Source organism: Gossypium raimondii, chromosome 5 (genome assembly GCF_025698545.1).
Source record: "Gossypium raimondii isolate GPD5lz chromosome 5, ASM2569854v1, whole genome shotgun sequence".
NCBI lineage: Eukaryota > Viridiplantae > Streptophyta > Magnoliopsida > Malvales > Malvaceae > Gossypium > Gossypium raimondii.
Window position 1 is genome coordinate 9562631 of NC_068569.1, and position 27771 is coordinate 9590401.

Below are 27771 nucleotides of genomic sequence, written 5' to 3' on the forward strand. Positions count from 1 at the left end.
TTAAATTCTAAAAGTATAGGGACTGAAGATGATCAAATCAAAGTACAGGTACTAAATCCACAACTTACACAAAGTATAAGGTCTAATAGCAGAATTTGACCATATTTTCTTAAATAATATCAAGCAATCACGTAAATTGATCAATAACAATACAAAAAGGAAAGAAATACTGTTACATGTTCTTAATTGTTTCCCTTTGTCTTCTCATGTTCTTGAACCTTTTTATTACCTTTCATTGAGCAAAAAGAACCAATTTCTTCGCTTTCTTCTTTGTTTCTTTTATCCGTAAATTTTACCACCATATTTTGGCCCGTATCAGTTTTTAAGCTTATCTAAGAAGGGTTGAATCAGATTTCAGATATAACATAACTTCCCATTAATAGCTTCTCTACTTCTCTTCTCTTTTAATCTTCCGTTTTCTTTTCAGCCTAACAGATAGGATTCTCCAAGCCCATCTTGTTTTCGAGTTTAGGTAAAATTTTCATTATCTTTATTTTATAGGTTGCTCTCCAACAAACGCAGCAGACTGCACTTTGATTTATTGCCAACTCATCCCAGCAGCAGCAGCAGCCCATGTCTCAGAATGAATCAGAGCTTACTCAGTTGCAGCCCACCATCATCAAGAACAGCAAGAGACATCATCAAGTAAGTTTTTGAATCTTTGCTGCTCTTTGATTTGTTTCTTCGTTGTTTTCTCATACTGTGTTATTTTAATTAGTGCCGTGAATTCTTTTTCCCCGTATACAGTTTTCTTTTAGTCCATGTTGTTGCTTTGCGTTTCATTTCTACTATAGGAAGTAATTTTCTTTCCAACTTGAGGAGATTACGAGAATCTCTTCTTCAACTTGGCTCTGCTCAAAGATGCTCCTCTTCCGTAAGTTATTTATTTCGATGTTCTTTTAGACCTGCAACATAGTGATGTATCTTTGTGCATAAACGGTTTTCATTCATCTAAATTATGTTTTCCTTGTTCTTCTTGCTCCAGAAAGTTTCATTTTTCTTATGTGTGCATTGTTTATGTTATGTTCTTTTAGTATCTTCTACAGATTCCACAGCTCGAACAGGACATGAAAATGGGGGTGATTGGCAAGGAGAGGTCTACCAAAAGGTAAAAACTATCTTCACACGTTCTCCTATTCATAATATTATGCTTACAACTTGGTTTAAGATGATTTTGAGTAGGATAGGGTACTGAGAGAATATTAGGTTATGGTATGATCTGTTTATGTTGAGATGCGTCTCTTTACAGGAACTATAAAACGGAAGAGTTAGAACTCAAAAGGCAATTTGGAAAGGAATTTCAGGCATCTTCTGATTGATTTATTATTTTGTTAATATGAACTTGAATTTTCTCAGAAGAAAGAAAATAAAGCTTACTTAAGCCCTTCAGTTATTTCTTCTGTTATTAACTAAAATCAGTGCCAGCTTGTCAGAAAATGGAAAAATCTTTTTACTTTTTTCTAATAAACCATGATTCTAGATGAATTGAGTGGTTAGGATGTTAGCTAACCATTCTGTTCCCGATTTTATGTTGCAGATCAAGGCCATGAAAGAGACATACTTCTCTGAATTAAATGAGATACACCAGAAAATTGCAGCCAAGTTGCTGCAGGTAGAGGTAGGTTTATCCTTTCACATAATCAACCTTCAAAGACTAATCGAATCCAACTGCAGGAACCTATGCCTCCCTGTATCTCTAAATTGAATATGGAGAGGACTTCACTACACTTCAGGAAGCTTTCAGTCCCATACCGCTTTTTAATTGCTACTTGAATCCCTTTCCTGTAACACTCCTATACCCCGTCCAATCGTACGACTTCAAGTAACCTAAAATAGATAGAATTTCAAGAGTTTACATTTTAGTCCCTAACACATGGAAACACATTTGGTCTACATATGTATATGTCGTTTTAATTCAAACTATGGTACCTACTCTTAAAGCTCTTGAGGATGTGATGAGATGAGAAATCTCCAACCCGATTCTACCTCTTCGAGTCTAATTGTACCTTCGTGTTAAAAATAAACGCCTTAAACCGGTGAAGGCTTAGTAATCACTACAAAAATAAATAGGTAAATGAATCATAACAAAATATTTTAAACTTATTCAATAATTACATATTTACACACATAAGTTTCTTCAGCTATGCCTTACTTTAATAAAAATTTAACTTACCTTTTTGTAAGTTATCAAACTTACCTTAACACATTGGTGGTTCACTTTTCTTCACAACTCATATTTTTAGCCCAAAGTAAACTTTATAGAACACACCAGATATACGAAAAAAAATACAGAGGTGCATTATTATGTACTATTGAACAGAGAGCACTAAAGTGCTATACAAAGAACAAGAATGTGCTAAACGGAGAGCACTAATGTACTAATAATAGAAGAGCGCACTAAGGTCCCTTAATGGCATGCCACTAATATCCTAGTAGTTCTAAATTCCGTCCACTTGGGCATTAAAGCTGAATTTCATATATTTAAATAATTTACATAAATATTTCGAAAAAGATTTCTCATTTCTCCATCATCTACAATTTAGTCCCCATTTCACAAATCACAAATATCACACCTTTTTCACACATATACTTTTACCACAACATCATTACTTAGTGTTCAAACAATATACCATTTCATATTCTCCACCTATATTTTTCTTTACAAATTTCATAATCTAATCTTCTTCTTATTTTCTATTTACAAATTTAAATATATATTTTACATTTTTATTCTAAGTAATTCCATACAACAATATAAGTATTTAAATAAAAATAAGTAGTACTTACAACAAAAGGTTGAGATGATGTATTTTCTTCTTCCTTCACTCCTTAGCCTTATCTTTCCCTTTTTCTTCAATTAGGTCCCCTACTTTCTTTTCTTTCTTTTCAATTTCATATAAAACATATAACATTTATATGTTAAAAAAAAACAATCAAGTGACTTTCCTATACTATTTAATAAAAATAAACATGTATGGTATGATAATTTTATCATTTCTTACCTTAGCTCTTTGATTTTTACTAGGGGAATTTCAAAAAAAAAATGAAAGTTTGAAGCTTGGATGGTTCAACTATGATGGTAGGACACGTAGGGAATTAAAAGAAAAGTTGGATGAAAATGGGGGGAAGATGACTAAAGGCATGTTCTGCAATGCTTAAAAAAAAACACTTCTGGTTCCAAAAGCGCTTTTAGAAGAAAAACTGTGCTAAACAAACTGTTTTTTGCTGAAACTTTTATCTTTTCAGAAATGCTTTTTAAAAACACTTTTAAAAAGGAAAAGCTAAAAGGGTCAGTTCTTCATTACTTTTGAAAAGTGCTTTTAAAAAATTTAGTTTAAAATTTGAGTATTTAGCATTGCTGTCAAAAAGTGCTTTTGAGAAATAAAATGTCTATTTTAGACATGCTATTATCAAGTAACAAATATACATTTAAATCATTTTAAATTAGTTAATATTATTATATTTTAGTAAGAATATAAAAAATTATTATAACTTATTGTTAATATTTTAATATATAAAATATAAATTTTAAATTTTTTAAGTAATAAATTTTAATTATTTGTAAAATTTAATTAGAATATATAAAGTATATTTTAAATATTTAAATATAATCATTAAATATTTTTAATTAGTATTTTAAAATAAAAATATTTTTTTATTTTTAATTAATGATTTTAACACATATGTAATTAAGCACCAAGAAAAAAAATATTATGTTATTAGAGGGTTGAAAAGTAATTAAGCACAAAAAGTACTTTTGAGGAAGGAAAAACTAAAATTTTTAGCTTTTCTTTTCAAATATACTTTTGAAAAGCACCTTTGAAAAGCTAAAAATTTAAGCCAAAAGTAATTTGTTCTGTACCGCTTTTCTTTCAAAAATACTTTTGAAATCAAAAGTATTTTTTTTAAGTAATGAAGAATTGGCCGTAGTGACGGTTAGTGTTTCTTTTCTCCACTTTTCTACACCATTCCACTAAAATATCTCACAATTTTAATTAAAATGGTCAAATTGCTACTAAGTCCTTAAGCCATCCATCTTTTTACTTTTACCCATCATCATTACATCTAAAAAAATATCCACTTGACTAATTATCACTTTGTCCTTCCTCATCTTTCATATTTTCTAGTATGACTCATACAACACTTTGGTTAAATTTCATTTTAATCCTTCATTCATTTCCTCTACTATTATATGTCTCCTAACTTAATATTTTTCCTACTTTGGCCACAACAATTTCTTTATTCTGTCAACTAAATCAATGTATCTATTTTAAAATTTCCTCTACTACTTTGGCTAATTACCACTTTTTATTTTTTTATATATTTTATTAGATCTATATACTTCCTAATTTAATACTCAAAATTCCTATTTATTATATTTCAAAAAAATTTATACTAATTCTTGACTCGATCCATCACTATACCTAAATGTGGATGTTACATTTCCTTGAGGCACTGTTTACTGGTTGCAGTTTATGCTTATCTGATGTAATAGTGGTTTGTTATTATACTTGCATCAGTTAAAACAATTCTATGCGTTCTATTTTCCAGCATGATTCTCTTCCACAACAGCCAAAGTCAGCGCGTCTTGAGAAGTTGAAAATATTCAAGACCATGTTGGAGCGCATTCTATCTTTCTTAACAATTTCCAAAGCTGCTACAGTACCGGCTTACAAGGCCAAGTTGAGTTCGCATGAGAAGCAGATAAGAAAATTTATAAATGCAAATAGGCTAAGCAAGTCTGTCTCAGCTTTGCAGCAAGGACAACTTCCTCCACCTCGTATGCATTTCTCGCAGTAGCCTCGACCTCAAATTAATCAAACACAGTTTCGTGATAATCAAATGAACCCTCAGTTCCGGTCAATAAACTTACAAGGTTCTATGCCAGCAATGCAGCCGAACAACCTGACAAGCTCGTTGCAAAGTCCATTGTCTTCTTTGTCTGGGCTTTCAATAGAACAGCAAACCATGTTAAATTCGCTGCAACCAGGTTCCAATTTGAATTCAGGACAGGATAAGGCTCCATAAATATATAAAATAAATATTTCGGAAAACGAAGTCAGAACCAAGAAAAGCGACTGAATCGAAGTGAAGAACTTCGGTTAGGTTATCGTGGCTGACTTATATAATTGGTCCGTTCGATCTGTTTTAAGTATTGTAGTTTGCAAAAGTTTGGTTAACAACAAATTTTACTCAATAGAAACAAATGCAAGAAAAAGTCATAATTAACCAAATTTTATTTTGTTAAATGAATTTAAGATAAGTTTGATAATTTAAAAAAATAGCATTAAATTTATGTTATAAATATATTTGGTATACATTAAATATAATTATTTTGTTTGGTAATAATAAATATTGATTTTGAAAATTTTTTATTTTGTCTTTTTACTATAATATTATTTATTTTATTTTGAATAGTTTTAATAAAATTAAAGATAAAATTATTATTTTTGATTTTTGAAGATATCTACCTCACTTAACTCTCATGATTTAAAATTAAAATATTTTAAAATTAATAAAATGAGGGAATAATTTGAATAGTTGTGGAAATAATTTTAATACGATATTATTTTTTTATATATTCGTTTTATAATTCATATTTTGTTCGAGGTTTGTTTTAATCATTTTAACAATGTCATTACTAATGTGTAAACTTGTGTTTTTGTTGGAAGTGCAATGTGTCTAACTACTGTTACCAATACTTGTTCTAGTAGTAAATCGAAAAACAAATATTAAGTTTCATTCTAATGCAAATTTCAATTGATACGGAACATATGAGTGTCTATTAATTGATTTCAATGATATAATTAATGAGTATTTAAACTTAAGGTTTGTTTAATTTTATTATTTGATATTTACAAAAGAATATATACATATATCAAATTTTGTTATAGGTTATAAAAATTTTAAATGATATATTGAAATAAATTGATATCCATGCATATTAGTATTGATAGAAAACTAATATATCCCTTGATTATTTGGATTTCGATGCAGTAATAATAAGACAAAATTAAAACAAGGGACGGTTGTATTTATATAAAAGATAATTCATCAACTTTGGTCTGTCCTCTCTCTTTTAATATTCCCTTTTCTTTTGCTTTCTTTACATACTTCCTCAAGTTTCGATCCAAAAAAAAAAACGTACTTCCTTAAGGAATTCCATATTTGCAAAACACATCCTTCAAGAATTCTCGAATCCCATCTCTGTTTCGGAATTGGGAAATACATTCTTCTGGAATTCTTGAAGCCGATCACTGTTTCTAATTAGGGCCTCCTTATCGAGGTAAAAATTTCAAAAAAAAAGTTATAGATTTTAGGGTTTTGCTGCTTGAATATCCTCAAAAAATTTACCTGTGATTAGGTCTTTACTTTCAAGAATGAAAGATTTTATTTTATTTTTGAATATCATTTTATCACCAGTGACATTGTATTTACATATATAGTTTCTGCTGTGAAAAAAAAGTATAAAGCTTGATTGAATATTTGGATACTCAATAACGGAAGCAAGCCTCAAAGCAATTATTTACATATATACATTTTTTTTCTTTTCTTTTTTTTTTTGTAATTAATAATTTACGCTAAAATTCTACTTAAAGGGGCTGTTTTCTTCGGGAAATTGTCTAAAAAAAAAATAGCTGCAAGAGTTTCAGTTGCTTTTTTTGGTTAGAGGGCTCAAATTTTTTATAACGGTGAGTCTAGGTAGCATTCTCAGAAGCCAACTAACAATTTAATTCTTTACTGAATAGCTATTACTTGAATATAAGCATTGCTTGCCAGTGATATGCGCTGGGCTAGTGGGGTAAACAGGGAGAAAGAAAATGGAATCTTAAAAAGATCACCTTGTGTTAGTATTAATCAACCAAATTGATGTTCGGTTTGTAAAGTTTTGGTTTACATCGGGAAAGATCATGTTCAACTTCAATCATGGTCTTAGGGTGTCTCTGAGTGTCTAATAACTTGCCGTCTTTTTGTTAGAACTTAAATGTTGCTGCAAATGATGTAAACTGTCCCCCATGTGTTACAAGTTACAACATTACAGTACATTCTGCTCTTATGTATGGATTTATTCTTTTTGGTTTCTATGGGGGGCAATAAGGAGAAATTTTAACAAAGTCTGTGTTTTCCCGAGGCTCTTACCAGTAGTAGAAACTTAGGATGGGGAGGGAAGTATTACTGAAAAGAACTTTGCCAAACGTTTTTCATATTTGAGGAGTAATTTATTTCAAATTGACTAGTTTCAATTTATGACTAGGGAAATTCGGATTGGATATGTTTGTGACTGTTGTTTTCTCTTTTGCTCTTTTCAGAATTTCATGGATACGAATAACTGGAGGCCTACTCCTCCTAGTGGAGAGCCCAGCATGGACAGTGGTGATTGGAGAACCACTTTGCAGCCTGACTCACGACAAAGAATTGTCAACAAGATGTAAGTCAATTTTATGGTATAATTTTCCGTTAAATATACTTGTTAAGTTGCTGAAATCCTGTGGCTTGTTGTATGCTGTGAGAAACAATAGCATCAATAAAAACATATTTCTTATTAAAATGGACCTGTTTTGTTTAGTAACGCTTCAGAATCAAAGCTTGCTTTACCCATAGTTTGGGGTTACACTATGTTAGCCACGTAAATTTAGCTTAATGTAGCTAAGCTATTTCGTCCAGGTCCAACTGTATCTGCTACACTTGGTATCATTATTTAATTAACCATGTGATTGAATAAAGATGCATTCTTCTTTTATATCTTTCTATCCTTGCAAGATTTGGTGGTTCTTTTCTGTTCTCAGTGATGAAGTTGCTTCTCTTATTAAATAACTTATTGCTATAAGGTACACTAATGATCTTGTCTTTCTACAACATTCTCTGAACTATGGTAATTATGATGGTATGTGGTCTATTTGAATGTATTTGGTATATGAAGGCCATGATGACTACTTTGTTTATATTGGAAAGGTTTTGTTAAGTTCAAGTGCTACGGCTTTGGAATTAAATGAAGGATGTCCTGAACAAGTTAAAGAGGAAAATCTTATGTTGACCCCGATAGCTCGCATTCTTAGCATTTATTATATACCAATTGAAGATTCCTACGTATATCATATTTCTTTGTCAATAACTTAAACAATGTTTTGTGCACATAGAATGGATACATTGAAGAGGCATCTTCCATTTTCTGGGCAAGACGGTTTAAGTGAACTTAGGAAAATTGCTGTGAGGTTCGAGGAAAAGATTTTTACAGCTGCAAGCAGTCAGGTAATCATCGAATGTTAGCATTCCATAATGTGCTTGGCTGCATTTTTCTTTACCAATATTTAGGTGTGTTTGCATTGTGTCTTCGTATTTGTGTTATCTGTTTTTTCTTATTCATATGCATGGAAGAAATCTGGGAAGGAAAGAGAGAGAATAGGGAAAAACTAAAGATGCTAAATGCTACTCAATATCTAGCATGATTAATTTAAATATTTGAGAATCTTGTATTAGAATAGTAAAGAAACTTGTTTAACACCGCTATGGATTTCCATATTCAGACTGATTATCTGAGAAGAATATCGTTGAAGATGCTTACAATGGAGACCAAGTCTCAGAATACCATGCCCAACACTGGGAATAACAGCAAACCACCTGATCCAGGTAACAGCAAGAAAGAGAATTTGCTTTGATGTACTATAGTAGTAGGGTACTTTCCCTTCGCATGTCCTTTCTATTCTTCTACATGCAGAGTCGTTTAATGTTTAACATGTATCGACATTTGCTCTAGTTAGTATTTTAGTGAACATTTTCTATTTTTGTACCCCTTTTGTCCCCATAATGGTAGCGTATTAATACTTAAACTAGTTGGGTATTGTTCAAGTGCCCTCACCTGTTTTAGGTCTAGTTATCTTTTTGAATGTTTTAATTATTAATTTGGTTTCTGTTATCTTGTTTTAAATGCTCTTCAATTCTTTTCTTCTGGCTCTTCCCCTACTCTTTTTGAACCAAAAATATCGGTGGTAGGTTCTCAGGGCATGCAGAACCAAGTTCACAGTCAAGGACAATCAGTTCCTATACCATTACAATGTAATCAGTCTCAAGCACATCAACAACTGTTACCCCAGAGTGTTCCGAATAACATGGCATCTGCTGGAGTTCAGAGTTCTGCTGGTTTACAATCTGGAATGCCTCCTGTATCTGGTCTATCTCAGAATCCTATATCTAATGTTGTTGGACAGAATTCCAACATCCAGAACATGTCTGGAATTTTGCAGAACTCAATGGGGCAAGGAATGCCTTCCAATATTTTTGCTAATCAGCAGAGGCAAATGCAAGGAAGGCAGCAGGTGGTTCCTCAACAGCAGCAGCAACAGCTATATCATCAGCAGCTGCAACAAACACTTATGAAGCAAAAGATTCAACAGGGGAATCTTCAGTCTTCACTCCTGCAGTCTCACATGCAGCAACAGCAGCAGCAAAACCTATTACCTCCTACTCAGTTGCAATCTTCCCAGCAATCTGGTATGCAAACATCATCCATTATGCAGCCATCAGCCTTGCAGTCAACTCTTCCTGGTCTTCAACAGAATCAGCAATCTTCTCTCCAACAGTCGACACAGTCCATGCTTCAGCAGCATCAACAGTCAGTTCTTAGACAGCAGCAACAGCCACAACAGACCACCAGTGCTGGTATTCATCAACAACAAACACCAATGACACAGCAGTCAATGATGCCTCAGCAGCAGCAGCAGCAGCACATGATGGGGCAGCAGGCAAATGCTGCAAATATACCACAGAATCAGTTAATTGGACAACAAAACAGTATTGCAGACATGCAGCAGCAGAGACTGCTAGGCCAGTCTAGTAATCTGCAGCAACAACAGCAGCAGCAGCAGTTAATGGCTCAACAAAACAACCTTTCAAATATGCATCAGCAACAGTTGGGTCCTCAGAGTAATATTTCAGGACTACAGCAACAGCAGCAGCAATTGGTTGGAACCCAGTCGGGTAACTCAAGCATGCAAACTAATCAACAATCTTTACACATGCTATCCCAGCCCAAGGTTGCACTCCAACAAACGCAGCAGACTGCACCTAATTTACTGCCAACTCAAGGACAGACATCACAGCAGCCACAACAGCAGCAGCAACTGATGTCTCAGATGCAATCACAGCCTACTCAGTTGCAGCAACAGTTGGGTTTGCAACAGCAGCCCAATCAAGTACAACAAAATATGCAGCAGAGACTTCAAGCATCAGGTCAAACATCAAGTTCCTTGCTTCAATCACAAAATTTGATAGATCAGCAAAAGCAGTTGTATCAATCACAGAGAGCTGTTCCGGAGACATCGTCAAGTATGTTTTTGAATTTTTGCCGTTACATACTGTTGCTCTTTGCCTTATTTCTTTGTTGCTTTCTGATATTGTGTTATTTAACTGATCTCTAAATATTTCCTCAGATAGCCCTGAATTCTCTTTCCTCTTATACACCAACTACACAATTTTCATAGTTGATGCTTTTGTTTTGCATTGCATTTCTACTATAGAAAGTAATTTCCTTTCCTACTTGAGGATATTAAGAGAATATCTTCTTAAACTTGGCTCTGCTATCACATCAGAAGCACATTGTGCCTAGATAATTAATCTGTAGCTCGGAAAACAGATGCTTGGAAAATTACCGGCACCCTTGCATTCATTAGCTGATCATAGACACTGCCTGGCTTTTGATGCCATGAGAAACATTGTTGTCGCCCTTATCATTGTGAGGTCTTAACTGCTGTGACCTTGCTATCATGTCACCGTTAATGCTTTGCTGCAGTAATTGTGCAACGGTTTTGTTAAACCATGAAGGAACTACTGGATTAATCTATTCACTTTGACAAACAGTTCTTTCTCCTTCATTCAATGAGTTGTCCTATTGAATATAGAACTTTTTTCAGGAAAGAGTTAAACTGTTTACTGTTTAAAGGAAAGAAGTGGTCATGTTTTGCTGGTTAATTTTAAAAAGGAGAAAATTTTGCAGTGAGTTATTGAGCTCAACTAAACATGTCCATGCCTTCAAATTCATTTCAAATTTAGAATAGTCTGAAATTTCTAGCAGTTTGATTATGTCAGGTTGGTTCCACTCAATTCCTTTGTCCAATGTTTGTATCTTTTTTCTTCCTAGTAATCTAACTTTCAAGATATTCCCAACATGGAGCTCAACATGAAATATATGATTAGGAGATTGCAGTCCTTGAAATCGGCTTGTTACTGTTTTTGCATCAAACTAGAGGGTAAACATGCTTGCAAATGTTAGGAGTTTTGTTTGGAGAAGGATGCACAAAGAATGCCCAGATAAGCAAGTGCTTACAGCGAGGCATTTCTTTCCTGCATGAAATGGTCTAAAGGGTGTCAAAACTCGATTTTTTTAGTGGTGGCTTGGCTCAGTTTCACTGCTTCCGCTGAGACATGAGATTTTTTCTGTAGATTTAATTAAGTTTTATATCTGAACTGTACATCCCTTGTGTCTAATTTGTTCCACAAATCATTTTAATGCTTTAGTCTGTTTCACCCTTATTAGCTTACCAGATTTAGCTTTCAGTGGTTTAATAGGTCAATAGCAGAAAATTTTTAACTTATTTTAGGTCTTCCTTTTCACTTAAACTTACCAATCATTTATTCATATACCAACTGAACTTAGATGTAGGTGGCAAATAGTTAGCTTTAAACTTGAGAAAATCTATGACTAGCCTTGATAGTTAAGAATGATGTTTGAACTCTGACTTGATCTTTTATGTATCACAATGGAAACTTTACAGAATTGCTGCTTTAGTGAGTAGACATAGATCTTGGAATATCCCAAAAGGAAAAGGCATTTGAATGGGATTGCAGGGAGCATGCTTTTTAATGCATAACCTAAAGAACTTGGATATGCATGGTTAGTTGCAGAAACTAGCAATAAAACCTTTTCTTATATTCAAGTCCAAAATGTTTAATGGTTTCTTCAAATGCTTTTCTGTTGTACCCGTGGTGTGTCTGATGGAATCTTATGATTTAAGAGTTCATTATTGACTGCATTATGATCCCTGCATCTCCCCTTCTATGCTATGCGCACCTTAATTTTCTTTGAGAATTGGTCATATTCTGCTCAAATTTACCCCTCTTCCATAAGGTATTTATTTCAATGTTCTTTTAGACATGCAACAAAATCATGTATTTTTTTGTATAACCAATTTTCTTCCATTTAAATTATGAATTTGTAATTCTTCTTGCTCCAAAAATTTTCATTATTCTTTTTGTATCTTCTTTTAGCATCTTTAGATTCCACAGCTCAAACAGGACATTCTAATGGGGGTGATTGGCAAGAAGACGTCTATCAAAAGGTAAAAACTATCTTGGCGCATTCTCCTATAGATAATAATTATGCTTACAACTTGGTTTAAGAAGGTAAAACCCCTGAACCCTGAGTATGTTGTGATTTTTTTATGTTGTGATGTGTCTCTTTACAGGAACTATGAAACGGAAGAATTAGAACTTTAAAAGTAATTTGGGAAAAGGAATTCAGATATTTTCTGATTGACTTATTAGTTTGGTTATATGGACTTGAATGTTCTTAGAAGAAAGAAAATCAAGCTTATATATACTTATTAGTTTCATTTGAAAGATCCATTAAGATTTGTTAGCAAGAAACCTAAGGCCCAAGGACTACTACAAAGATTTTGCATGCTTGATTTCAAAGTAATCATCATTTGTTATACCTTTGTTTCTTCTGTGTTTAACTAAAATCAGTACCGAATTATCAGAAAATGGAAATATCTTTTTACTTTTCTAATAAACCATGATTCCAGATGAATTGAATGGTTTAGTTGTTGGCTAACCATCCTGTTCCTGATTTAATGTTGCAGATCAAGGCCATGAAAGAGACATACTTCTCTGAATTAAATGAGATGCACCAGAAAATTTCTGCCAAGTTGCTGCAGGTAGGTTTATCCTTTCTCATAATACACCTTCAAAGAGTAATAGAACCCATCTGCATGAACCTCTGCCACCCTGTATCTCTAAATTGAATATGGGGAGGACTTCATTACACTTCAGGAAGCTTTTGATCCCATACCGCTTTTTAATTGCTATTTGAATCCCTTTCCTTTAGGCACGGTTTACTGGTTGCACTTTATGCTTATCTGATGTAATAGTGGTTTGTTATTCTACTTGTTTCAGTTAAAACAATTCTTCTATTTTCCAGCATGATTCTTTTCCACAGCAGCCAAAGTCAGAGCAGCTTGAGAAGTTGAAAATATTCAAGACCATGTTGGAGCGTATTCTACATTTCTTAACAGTTTCCAAAGCTAATATAGTACCGGCTTTCAAGGACAAGTTGAGTTCGTATGAGAAGCAGATACTAAACTTTATAAATACCAATAGGCCAAGGAAGCCTGTCTCAGCTCTGCAGCAAGGACAGCTTCCTCCACCTCATATGCATTCCATGCAGCAGCCTCAACCTCAAAGTAATCAAACACAATCTCATGATAATCAAATGAATCCTCAGTTGCAGTCAATAAATTTACAAGGTTCTATGCCAACAATGCAGCCTAACAACATGACAAGCTTGCAGCATAATACCTTGTCTTCTTTACCTGGGGTTTCAACAGCACAGCAGACCATGTTAAATTCGCTGCAACCAGGTTCAAATTTGGATCCAGGACAAGGTAATGCTCTAGGCTCAATGCAGCAGGTTGCACCAGGATCTTTGCAACAGAATCCTGCGAGTACCTCCCAACAGGCAAATCTTAATAGTTTGTCATCACAAAGTGGGTTAAGTGTCCTGCAGCAAAATATGAATCCTCTCCAGTCAAATTCCAACATGCTTCAGCACCAGCATATGAAACAACAGCAGGAACAGCAAATTCTGCAGTCACAAAAGTACAAACAACAGCGGCAGATGCAGCATCAGATTATGCAGCAGAAGCATCAACTAATGCAACAGCAGCAGCAGCAAGCAAAGCAACAGCTGCCCACTCAATTGCAGGCACACCAGATGCCACAGCTGCATCAGATGAATGATGTAAATGATATGAAGCAGGGGATTAGTGTTAAGCCAGGTGTTTTCCAACAGCACCTCCCAGCTGGCCAGCGTCAAACTTATACCCATCAACAGTTGAAACCAGGTGCTCAGTTTCCTATTTCTTCACCTCAACTCCATCCAGCTGCATCTCCTCAGATGCCTCAGCATTCTTCCCCACAGATTGATCAGCAGAGTCTGCTACCATCTATCTCAAAAACTGGAACCCCTTTGCAGTCTGCAAACTCACCTTTTGTTGTTCCTTCACCTTCAACTCCCTTGGCTCCATCACCTATGCCTGGGGAATCTGAAAAACCTGCTCCAGGCACTTCCTCTCTCTCAAATGCTGCAAATATTGGACACCAACAAGGAACTGGTGTTCAAGCAGGTTCTCAATCACTTGCAATTGGCACTCCTGGGATATCAGCCTCACCTCTGCTCGCAGAGTTCACTGATGGAACTCATGCTAATGTTTTGACAACTGTTTCTAGCAAGTCAAACATTACTGAGCAGCCTCTTGAACGTTTAATGAAGGCGGTTAGTAAAGCTCAGTTGACACTTCATTCCTCTCTTTTGTGCTTAGTGTTTTTCCCTTATTTGGCGAAGCTTGGAAGTTCCCATCCCTTTTCTTCTTTTAAAGAGAGATTGCATTTATTTGATTTTTAATGCACTACAATTTCAGGTGAAATCCATGTCGCCTACTGCATTGTGTGCTTCTGTAAGTGATATTGGCTCAGTTGTCAGCATGACTGACAGGATAGCTGGGTCAGCGCCAGGTAATGGGTCTAGAGCTGCAGTCGGTGAGGATCTGGTTGCTATGACAAAGTGTCGTCTACAAGCAAGAAATTTCATCACTCAAGATGGAATGAACGGGACAAAGAAAATGAGGCGCCACACTAGTGCCATGCCCCTAAATGTTGTATCATCTGTGGGTAGCATAAATGATAGTTTCAAACAGTTAACCGGTTCGGAGACATCTGACTTGGAGTCAACGGCAACATCTACTGTCAAGAAGCCAAGAATTGAGGTATTATGCTTTGCTCATGGTACATTTTTTTTAAATGTCAGCTCTTGAATATGTCTGCTGCTTATTTTCTTTTTGGGAAGCCTCTGCCAGCACTCACTGATACTTAATTACTATGTTCTACATCTATGCTGTATTGAATATCCATCTTTTCACTTTGGAATGTTTCAAAAGTTATGTTCTAATGTCTTTTTAGAACGTAACTCGTTGCCTATATTTTCTCAACATTATTATCATTTCATTACTAACCATATAGATTCTCAATAAGGGAGGAACTCGACCTCGGCCAGCCGGCCAGGAATGATGACCAATTGCTGGGGGTCGATTTCCTCTTCCTTCCAGATGAAGGGGAGAGATAACTACTATTGAAAGAATTAGAATCTATTAAATATCAATTTGATAAAAATCTTGAAAATTTAATTTCAATAACTTTAAAATCGAGGTTGTTAACGTTTGTTCAGTCAAAAAGCAAGCACTCTATTTGAAATGAAAGTGGTTGTTAAACTCTATTGTTGGTGACATGCAGTTCTCCGCAAAGTATTTGTGTCAGATCAATCATCTCTTTACTTTATTGGCTCATTTCACTGTTCACAATTATTTTGAGAATATCATGTTTCCTGAAACTCTTATAGAACTTTTGAGTTGCATGCTGGTTGACTATTACGTGTTCCATTACATGGTCAGTTTTTGTAATGTCTTCCTGCTATGTTTCAATCCTAAATTTCACTTGATACAAACAGCTATATCCAACCTTGAGAAAGAAAATCTCGAGGAAACCATCATTGACTCGTACATGAGAACTGATCAATAGTGTTGACGCCAATCTTGAGCAGAAAAAAACATTGATTCTGTTCCCAAGGAATGAGTTTCTTTAAGGTGAACATAGTTGAAATTTGAGGAGATTGTTCACTGAACTATGAAAAGGATGTACCTATTAATCATAAATGCTTTAACAAAAGTTGGTTGCAAATGAGTTTGCATACATATACCTATTAATAACTACGATCGTTATTTGGCATGATTCGTAGTTGTAATTACTTTGTTACATTAACACCATGCTCCTTTTCTTAGAATGCATATAATCCTTATAAGCATGAATTAACAAGCATAGTGATGAAGCATCAGAGTTCAGTCTATTAAACCTGTAATGAAAATATTAGTTATGGATTCTATCATTTTCATCTGTAATCCTTGAAACTTATCAGCTAAATTCTAGGGTGCAGTTTGACCTTTCTTTTTATAACATCTGCAATGATTGGGAATCAAGCTATGATTTCTATCAGGACTACAAAATTTCTGCAGTTATATTGTACAGTGGTGCACTGAGTGTAGGCAATATATTTTTCTCTGACTGCCATTCTACTTTCTGATGTTCTGTCACTTTGCCACATAGAACCTTGGCATGTTAGTTTTCACATTTAGTAATTGATGTATAGTCTGGTGTTTCGTAAGATAGAAATGTGCAATTTGCTTTATGTAATTAGATATATAACATTTTATGGGACCTATTGCAGGCTAATCATGCCCTTTTGGAAGAAATAAGGGAAATAAATCAACAACTTATAGACACAGTTGTTGATATCAGTGATGAAGATGTTGATCCAGGTACGGTGGCAACAGCTGCTGAAGGGGGTGAAGGAACCGTTGTCAAGTGCTCCTTCAATGCTGTGGCTCTTACTTCAAACTTGAAATCACAGTACATGTCAGCCCAGATGGTAAGTTTTTCAAATCATGGAAAGAAACTGATGTATTAACTCAAAGTATTATGATTTCTCTGAATGATCTATGCTTTGTTACTATGCAGTCACCAATTCAGCCCTTGCGTCTGCTAGTCCCCACAAATTATCCAAATTGTTCCCCCGTCCTATTAGACAAGTTCCCAGTTGAAGTCAGGTAAGTAAACATTGCACTTGAATCCCATCCATCACTTCCTCTTCTCCCTCGTAGATTGGTATTCTGTTTTGGTAAATTATTAGCATTTGTCTAAGGGGTTATGTTCCTTACAAAAAATTTTGGTCACTTATGTCTGTTTCACAGCAAGGAGTACGAAGACCTTTCAGTAAAAGCAAAGTCGAAGTTTAGTATATCATTGCGAACCCTTTCACAGCCTATGTCACTTGGTGAGATAGCAAGGACATGGGATGTTTGTGCCCGAGCCATTATTTCTGAGCATGCACAACAGAGTGGTGGGGGCAGCTTTAGCTCAAAATATGGGACTTGGGAGAATTGCTCGATGGCTGCATAGCCATCTTTGCCGACTCAATCAGAATTGTAAACTGGAGTTGTGTCAATTATTGAGGACAAGAATTTGCGACAGCTGCTGTCATGAGGACCAAATAAGCAGTTTTAGGATGCAAATCTTGACAATCAAGGAAGCAGCCTCTGGTGTTGTTTTTTGTCAACTCGAGAAAACTCCCACTGTTGGTTCATGGACTTATGTCACTAGGCAACATTACGGTCAACTGTTAAAACCACAACGAATTGTGTTTATGCGTATTGGAGTAGCTATTATGGCTTCCCTGCTTTCCTATAACTGTTATGTAAGTTCTGTCTACGAACTGTCATGCAAGTTTTCATAAACGCGGAACTCTAATTGTGATTATTTATCAGTACGTGATTTATTGTACTTTTTGGCTAATAAAGTAACTGGCGACTTTACATAATACATAATATACAGAAGGATGTCAATGCATGAATGGACTTTAAAATTGTACTGGAAATAGCCCTTTCTGTTTTTTTTCTTAAAAAAAAATGATCTCGTGAGTTTAGAATATGTTTAGTATAATTGCCTTGAAATCCTTCTCAAAATGATAGTTTAGTCATAGATTTATTTTTATGTTTCATGAAAATTTTTAAATTGATTGCCAGATGAAAAAGGTACAGCAAAGCAAATGAATTTTTGCCAATTGTATCTTGACCCTCGACATTGTAAGGGAGCTAACACTAGGGTGCTTGGATGGTTTTTGTTTTGTACTTAAATCGAATTATAATTTTATATTTATTGTATTTATAATAATGAAAATCTTTTAAATGTGCTATAAAAATATTTTTTATTATTTTAAAATATTTATAATTTTTTTGAAACTTTATCAAATAATATTCAAAAATTTTGTCAAAATAAAGTCTCAATGTTTAAATTTTGTAGGGAAGAAGTGAGAGTTAAAATTAACTCAATTATCATAACAATAACAATTCAAAAATCAAGGAAAAGAAAAGTTGAATAATCTGAACTAAACCTAATCTTATTTTAGTATTTTTTTATGTCTATTTTACGTTTATGTTCTTGGTTGGGATTGTTCATCCTAACAATATAGTCTCCATGGTTGAAACCTACACTCTTTTTAAGAATACAATTGTCTTATCACTGCACTCAACATTTATTAATAATGAGGTTATAAAATTATAACTATATAAATAATTTAAAATTATACAAATTTTGATAAATTTGTATATCAATATTTATATTATTTCTATACTATATAATAAAATTAGTTTCTTTTTGGTACAATTTAGTGGATAGTACATATCCAGTGAGGTAAAACAATAATGGCGATAATTTTATTGCCAAATTAAAAGGATAAGAAGAAAAAACAAATAAAATATGTCCTTAACTTTGAAATTTTTTTTTTTATTCACAGTTTTTGGAGTGAGTTGCTGATGAGCAAGTTGTTTTACTCTCTCTGATCATAGTGGTATGAGTAGTTGTAATTTCAAAAGGTTGTTTTTGTCAATATATAAATGAGGTTGGGTGATTTGGAGATTGGTTTTGTGCGTTAGCAATGTAGAAAAGTGTTTTGGAGATCAGAATTCACCCAAATTCATCGTTGATGCACTATGAGCCTGGTCGTCATTGTTCTATTGAATTTTTCTTGATGTCCGCGGTAATGCATTAGATTATACAGTCATTCTAATGGTTTCCCCACTAATTTATGGGAAAAGAAAGGAACACATTTCCTTGTAGATTTCTCGGATTTATATACTCTAGTACAAGATTGGGTTATTAGTTTTTTAAGTTTTCACCCCATAAACAATCATTTTAATTTTATAATAATAATACACAGCTTTCTACTTTGCAATGCAAATTCCCAATTGCACAACTGAAAAATGGTTCTTTTATAGCCTTTCCTGCTCTCTTCTTTTTCTTCATTTCCTCTAAGACATTTATAATAATAAATAAAAAGGCAGAGGAGACAGTTTTATACTGAAAGAGGCTCGGCTCCTTTGGATGTGCAGCCAAAGCCTAAATATTAAAAATGCCAATCCTCCTATGTTCTAAACGCAAAAGAAAAAGAAAAAAACGTAAAAAGTGGTGGAACGAAACTAAAAAAACTCATCGTACATGGGATCATGAGCAGTGTTTATGAAATTAAGGAACAACCATATTTACCACTAATATTTGTCATCGTAATTGATGAATAAACCAAGTAATTTGATCAAGTTGGTTTCAAATCCTGGAACATTGCATCCCACTTCATCTCTTCAGCACCATCTAACCAACTTCCCTTTTCCCTTTTCTCTTTCTTCTGGTACTTCAGCACCGTTGTGATTGGTGGAAGATGAGTCCCATTGGTGAGCAGCAGCCGCCCTTCTGCACCCATCCCCACCCTCTTCTTTCTCTTCCACATTGCGCCACCTTTCCATTTATTCCTTTGATTAACAACAACAAGAGCCGACGCTTCTCTCTCCACCATTGCCCTCATGTACTTTGATAAGCTCCTTTTTGTTCTCTTGATTGCCGACATGAGCCTCCGCACTACTGGTCTCCAACCACTCGTCTGATTTCCTTTGGTTTTCCCTGCAAGCTTGAGAATTTCCAGCCTGTGTTTAGCTATCGATATGCCCATGCTTTGGAGAAACTCATGGTCCAAGTATACTATGTCTTCTTCTTCAAGCTCGTTGTGGGAAAATGAAAGGCCGTACTCGTAAACCAGGGACGGCTCAAGGCCCGTTTTTGAAAGCCAAGAAAACCAGTCCATGCCCTTCCAATACCACTATACGACTCAGATATCTCAATGTCAGTGCCTCCAGAGTCCAGATTCAAGGCATATAAAATCTAGTGGACGACTGCATAGACAGGAGTGTATATAAATAATGATGATGATGATGATGATGATGATGATTAGGCCTGAGCAAATAAAATTGAAAATATATCCAAGTCCAAAAATTATCGTTATTTGAAATCCAATTAAATCCTTTTTTTAAATTTAATCTATAATTAATGTTAATATCTTATGATATAAAAATAATTTAAATTTTCTATTTAAAAATCAAAAGTTATCATATAAAAGTTATTAGATATTTTTATTTACTTGAAAAATTACTATTTTATAGAAATGTTGTTTGTCAAACAATATTCAAAAGTCATAAAACAAAATTCATTTTGTCAAAATAAAATTTTAAAATTAAAACTAATATAAAATTTCAAAGATTTTAAAAAGTCGGACCCTTAATAGTGGAAGTAAAAAATTTTAAAATTTTAAAAGCAAATGTAAAAACCAGTCATTTATCTTATTTTAAAATAATAATTTAAAACATCTGACTGCTTCTTAATATTAAATCTTAAAATAGAAAAGATTAGATGAAATAATGATTTAGGTTGGAGTTTGTTAACCAGACCCTTTGCAGTTGTGCTGATTTGACTCTTGCAACCGTTGCATTGGAGCAAGCTACCAAAAACACCCTTCTACTTTACCAAATTATGGTGAATAACATAATTACTGGCATTATGATGAGAATCCTAACTTTGTAAAATAAATTAGGACACCCAGGCTATCATCATAGTAGGCATATCTTCATCCAATGATTTCTACATTATTTATCTTCTGCTCAAACCTGCATTATATAATTATTTTATTTTTTATGCATTTTTCAAAAAAATATATTCTCTTTAAGATTATATTTTCAAATTATTATGGGTGGAATTAAAACTCAATTATTTATTTAATATAATTTTTAAATCTTAAATTTAACCCTTTGTAATTAAAAAAGATTGATTGCTTCATTTTGTGCGCACATTGTCGAACATATTCACATGCCCCTATTGATTAGACTTTTGAAAATGAAGAATGAAGAGGTTCACGGAGCCCCTAGTTTCATACTATATCCATGTGAACTAAAAGTATTGATATTTTTCCCCTTGATCCCATGATTTCTTTTCTCCAACAAATAAAAGAGCCCTCGTGGAGGATCATGTAAAGGTGGAGAAAAATTGCAAAAAAATTTTGTCAAGTTTATTAGAATTTTTAATTTATATCAATACTCACATTTTTCATAAAAACGCTAAAAATTGTGGTGTGAGCTTAGAACTTACGGTGCAATTTTCTACAAAGTTGCTTAAACGGATTAAACCAAATTAAAAACAAATAATTAAACTTACTCAATTCTAAAAAGTTGGATAGCCATAATTAAGGATGGCATCAGAGTAATATGAGCGACGCAGTTTTTTGTAACACTCAAATCCAATTCCGAAAAAAATCACCAGACCCAATCCTGCCTTGAAACATTACATGTTTAATGTTTTTATATTTGCGATATTAAATAAAATACTTGTTATAAAATCATATAAAATTTAAAAAAAATAGATAATTAAAATATTACAAAGTATTGTACAAGTTTAAGTCGAGGAGTGAATTTGACCTCCATTTACTTTAAATTTTAAAACCTGATTTTCAAACCCCAACAAAATCAAATTGGATTGAAACCCGTCAAAGTCGAATTATTTTGTCAGTAGTACACATCATGGTGTTTAGCAAATTTACAAATTTATGAAATATATTCAAAACCAAAAAACAAAAGTTCTTCACTTTTCTTATATTTAAGCCTTTGTTTTTGTATTGAAAGTTAAATTTTATTTTATGTAATAAAATATAAAATTTAGTTACATAAAATCATTGTTAAAAATAATATTTGGACCTTTACTTTTTCCGATTCAAGCTATAATATTTGGTATGACAGTGATATAGTTGTTGCAAGCAATATAATCGCTCTAAAAGACCTTTGAATAAAGTTAGGGTAAATCAGTTTTACGCTTTATTTTATGAAAGGACATTTGATATTTTTAATTAATATTTTAGATTTTATAAAGGTTTAAAGCAACACTACAATTTTCGAATTGAAATTTTAAACTATATTATTATTAGATACATGCAAGCTAAAAGTTTACGCGAATTAATCATCACAAATATTTCATTTATTTATTTATTTATCATCATTTTAATTACAATTAATCCTCTTTATGACCACCTCTTTTTTACTATAAAATGTGGTAGTTATACACCTATATAACAACATTCTTATTAAGTTATAAAGTAAAATTTAAAGGTTACACTATTTGAAATTTAATCTCTACTTTTCGAATATGAAAATTTAAGTTCATTTATTAATAGTGTTAAAATTCTTCTATTAAATTGGTTGGCGTGGCATTCAAAAAAAACACTCACTTGGTATCCAACATTGTAATGAACCTGAATTTAATAGAAAATTTTATTAGTGTCAACAATTTTAAAATTTCACATCAGCATTTTAATTAGAATAAAGTATTTAGACTAACTAAAAACATTACAAAAATTGAGGTACTAAGTCAAAAAATAAAATATAAAGATTAAATTTTAAATTTAATCGAAATATAAAAATTAAAGCTAATATTTAACCTTTCATATATAATCTCAACAATAAAAGAGGGATTAGAAACTGAATTTAGCCATTAATTTCTCATGTAAAAAAAATTTTGATATTGGACATATGTCATGTAAGTAAGGCCTTAAGGCTTGTTTCGTAGTAGTATAATTTATTTTTATTTATATTTTATATTTTATTGAAATGATATATTAGCTAAAATTTATTTTTATTTCACTGATATAATTAAATTTACTAAATTTTGAGATAATAAGTTGTTATTATTTTATATATACTAAATGATTGTTATTGATATATAAACAATAAAATAAAACATAAACAACGGATTTTACAATGAAATGTTGTTATAAAAAGGAAGTTATTATTACTAATAAAACTTTTACTTTCAGAATACTTAATAATATTCCATATAAAAGCAGCAATTTAAACTACTAATATCGGAGTCATATATATATATATAATACGAGTATGTTTAAATTTCAAATGTCCGAAACCCATTCATAAGAGCTCATAACTTAATAGTATTAATCTCAAAGGCAGAGCAATGGGCCTGGCCTAGCATGCTACCTATCATGAGCCGCCTCTTCTTTATACTGCCAACAACCCTACTATTTAAAATAAGAGTAAACTACACCATTAATCACTAAATTAGAGGTAAATTTTCATTTTGATCACTTAACTAAAAAAATTACAATTTAGTCACTAAAATTTTTGAAATTGTTTTTTTTTATCACCCAACTATTAAATGACACTTTTTAGTTGGTATAATAATAATTTAAGTCCTCAAATTTTTTTTTATATTCTATCAAATTTACTCCTATTCTATATAAAAATAATTTAAAAACTCAAAATTATTAAAAATAAAAAGTTCTATATAAAAATTCTAGAAATATAAAATCTTGAAAATATTTTTGTTGAAGAACTAATATGTATGGGAAATAAAAAAAATCATCATTCAATGGAATCCAAGAGAAAATTAAAAACAAAACAAAAGAAAGTTAGATCATTACATGCTTTCTCAATGTTTCTAAAAACTAAATTAATAATATCTTCAAGTCAAGCTACATGCCCCAAATAATATTGAAAATTGATATTACAAAGGCTTGTAAAATAGGCTCGATGTCATTTTTAGCCAAAATATAAATTTTACCACAAAATTTTCTTTTTCAAACTCAATCTAAAATTTTAATTCATTAAAATTATTTTTTCAAAACACAAATTATAAAAATAAATTACATTCTGAATTTTCTCTTTTCCTATAACAAAAAGCTAGGTCAAGAAATAAAAGAGGTAAAAATAGAGAACCAATAATTATGTTTAATTTTTCTATATTTTTTAAAGAATGGGTATTGAATATTTCTATGGAGATAGAAAAATTGGAGGGTTTAAAATAATATTTCCTCATTTTCTCTCACTTATTTTTATTTTTATAGAATATTCAACACGAAGCTAATGACTAAATTGAAAACAAGACTTGATTGATACGATAAATATTTTAAGGATCCAATTAGAATGTTTTAAAATTCGAGACCAATCTAAAATATTATCAATAGTTTAAGAATGTGAAGTACAATTAATTCTATTATTTTAAAATAATTTTATACTAAAATTAAATTTTAAATAGATTAAAGGTAGATCTAATTTCTATAATGTAAAACTACTGTTGTGAGAGAATAAAGAAGTGAATAAATAAAATGAGAAGAAAACAGATTGGAAAATAAATAAGATATCACATTTATAAAAATAATTAAAACATGTTCACATTTGAAACTGAATATTTCATTTTCATGGAACGAGTCAAGCAACCATAAAAATAAATATAAAATATAATTAAGCGGTCTCTCAACTGTTCATACTTTTAAATTTTGGGGCCCCATCTCGCGCATTCTACGCACCTGTCTAAATCTCAAGATATGTTAACGATAAATTAGGTAATGATTTATTTACGACGCAATTTCTCGTCTTAAACTTTTTTTTTTATTATAAAGAATATTGTACTTGGCCAATTTAATGCCATTTCTCGTGGTTTTGGGGACACAAGTTTTTGGAATCTTCTATGAAATTTTCATTTTTAAGTGTTTCTTTTTTAGAGCTCAGAATAATGCTATATTTGGTTATCTTCTATACTATGAAACCAATAAACATATTTTAATTTAAAGAAATATTTATTTACATCAGATTTTAAATATTTTTATAATTTTTATGATTAATTCAACCATTATAGTTCATGTTATATTAAATTTAAAATAAATTATTTTAACTATTAATATTACAGTGTTTAGATGGATATGATAAAAATATTAAATTAATTTAAATTTTACAACATCATAAAAATACTATAAAAGCGTAAGCATTGAAATTTGACTTCTAACTGCTTCAATTTTCTATCTAAAATAATTAGGTAAACCAGTTGAAATAAACCTAAATTTATTTTATTAAATGTTTGTTTTATACGAAAACTGAAAAATTAAACAAATTCGAGATTTAAAGAAACTTTGAAAATATAAATCCTTTTTCTAGTGGAAATACGAGTAATTTGTAATTTTAGATAAAAATATGTTTTCTTAATTTACGATAATTTTAATTTAACTAATATTGCTTCATTTATGATACTTAACTTCAGTCAAATAGTTGTATTACAAAATTAACATTTTGTTATAGATGAGTCCAAGATTTCAGCCTTAACCAACTCACAAATTAAAATTTTAAAATAAATAGCTTTTTACCTAGAAAAGGTTATGATAAACTATATTAACAGTAACCCAATTATAATTTTTTAATTTAACCGTCAACCAATTATTTGTATTTTTATCACTCTATTATAAAAATTACAAAATAATCTCTCGATTATTCAATTTTATCTTTTTGATCAATGACTATTTTAAAATTTTAAAATTTTCATTTTAGGTTAACTAATTGGTCACCAAATAATTTTCAAATTTTGCATTTAATTGAGGAAAAGCAATCCACATCTAAATGTACAATTTTACAATTTTAATTTTCAAGTCATAGAGAAAATAAATCGGGATAATGTTAGAGCCGTAAAACAAATTTTGATATTAAAATATGATAAATCAATATTTGTTATGTCGAATCATTAAGAACAAAAACTAAATGTGAAAGTGTACTTAAATCCATTGATATATTGAAATATTCAAACATTGTAGTTTTAATCTTCTAAATTAACACGTACAAGGTAGCTTTCTATTTTATGACAATGAAATATCATAAAAGTTACGAATGTATAATTTAAAGACCATAACTCAATTTATAACTTTTATATATTAACCTTAATTTTAATAAATCAAGTAATTATTTTTATTATATGTGTGATGTCTTATATTATTAAAAAATCTTTATCCCTCCTTCTATCATTAGTACAGTTAAAATTCGTCTTCACGAGCAAGTATGAAATAACATTACGTGACTTTAAGATATAATAAAATAGTAAAAGAAAAACACTTAGTAATATCCTTATAACATTTGTAGATTTTTATTATTAAACTTATAGATATTTTTATTAGCAGCGGACAAAATGTTTATTTTAATATACTAATAAAATGTTTTGCCTATTAATGAACATGGTAATAATTTTTCGTATGGCATTTAAAAGTTTATTTTTGAAATAAGTAAAAAAATCAAAACATAATTAAACAGTGAAGTTGTTGTCTTTATTAATTGGACCGACGCGATCTTTATGCTTTACATATTCAAATTTTACAGAATACGGAATTCATGACTTCGATGCGTTTAACTTGTTCATATCTCAAGGTTAACAACATCCTTAAATGTGTGGCACTGGACAAGTTCCACAATAATATTGATTTGTCGGCATTCTATTCAAACCGTTGTGACAAGTGCGCAACCCCTAAAAACACAAATACTAAGAAAATCCCCTTATATTTTTCTAGAAACTCTAATCAAATCCAATTTATGTTTTCTCTTTCTTACTTTCTTTGATTGATGCGTGTACTCGTAAAATTTATACTCTGAATCTATTAAATCTTATAGAATTATATGAATGAACGTAAGCAAGCTTTAAATTTTGACGATAGATTAAATAACATATTAGGGTGAAGATAGAAAATTTATTTAAGAATATTAGCATTAAATTTTAATTTTATGATAGATAGTGAAAATGTAAAATTATCATTTGAAAATTTTATATATTTATAATTTTGAAAGAATTTAAAAAATATCATTTTTAATGAGAGTCAACGTGTAGTTTTATTTTACTAATTTAAAAAACCTAAATAGAGAAATTTCTATTTTAGGCTTGGACCGCGGAATCAAATTTAGCAAAAATTAAAAATAAAGGAAAGTGATGTTGGTAAAGGAAAACTTCACAAGTTATGTACATCTTATCGCCATTTCATACATTACATTTGCAAAAAAAGGCATGTTTGATTGAATCCAAAATGCAAAAAGAAAAATTATATATGGAAGTCCAGCCAACCAAAATTGAATGGATTTCTTTTTAAACATCAGTGTGCTTTCCCTATAAATGAAATAGTAGCAGCAATAAGATAGATAGAAAGTGGACAAAACATTTACACAAAGGAAATTAAAGATTCTTCACATCATTAAATCATAATCACCCACATTACTTTATTCTATATATCATCATCTTTTCATATCCCTCCACCACTTTTCCAATCTTCATTATATCATACTAAATAAATTATATGTAAGTAGTGGAATTTTTAGATTTACGAGTGGATTGTACATATAAAAGTTAAAAATATGTTTAAAAACTCCACTATATTTCTATTAATTGTGTTTAATGAATATGTTGTGTTGTTTTTGTTATTTTTACTAGAGATGGTAAAACTCGAATGACTTGATGGATTTCTGACTTATCCACTTCGAATTGAAAATATTTTTTTTCTCTTGAAAAGTGGATATGAGATGGGGCAGGGTGGATTTTTTTTTCTTTTGGATAATAAGTATGAAGTGGTTATGATAATTGTTTGTCCCGCTCTACCCTACTCCACTATATGAAGTTATCATTTTGCCCTTATATATTTTTATACCTGTATTAAAAGTTAAAATCATAATAATGTAATATAAAAAAAATCCATATTTTTCATGTTTAAATATTCTT

General features: G+C 31.5%; 3 protein-coding genes across 3 annotated transcripts; 2 read left to right on the plus strand and 1 right to left on the minus strand.

Annotated features, from left to right (window-relative positions):
- Positions 1-322: 322 nt before the first annotated feature.
- Positions 323-2007, plus strand: LOC105768691 (mediator of RNA polymerase II transcription subunit 15a). Its single transcript, XM_012588781.2, has 3 exons — positions 323-874; positions 1035-1108; positions 1538-2007. The coding sequence occupies exons 1-3, from the start codon at positions 862-864 to the stop codon at positions 1703-1705; spliced, it is 255 nt and encodes an 84-aa protein (XP_012444235.2). The 5' UTR covers positions 323-861; the 3' UTR covers positions 1706-2007.
- A 4095-nt stretch (positions 2008-6102) lies between these two features.
- LOC105768689 (mediator of RNA polymerase II transcription subunit 15a) lies at positions 6103-17702 on the plus strand. Its single transcript, XM_012588776.2, has 12 exons — positions 6103-6286; positions 7311-7429; positions 8139-8250; positions 8526-8628; positions 8992-10323; positions 12262-12332; positions 12855-12929; positions 13193-14545; positions 14691-15035; positions 16547-16747; positions 16837-16925; positions 17070-17702. The coding sequence occupies exons 2-12, from the start codon at positions 7317-7319 to the stop codon at positions 17275-17277; spliced, it is 4002 nt and encodes a 1333-aa protein (XP_012444230.1). The 5' UTR covers positions 6103-6286; positions 7311-7316; the 3' UTR covers positions 17278-17702.
- A 1419-nt stretch (positions 17703-19121) lies between these two features.
- Positions 19122-20082, minus strand: LOC105767564 (uncharacterized). The gene has a single exon (XM_012587132.2). It carries the CDS (start codon positions 20006-20008, stop codon positions 19466-19468), a length of 543 nt encoding a protein of 180 aa, XP_012442586.1. The 5' UTR covers positions 20009-20082; the 3' UTR covers positions 19122-19465.
- Between the last annotated feature and the right edge of the window lie 7689 nt (positions 20083-27771).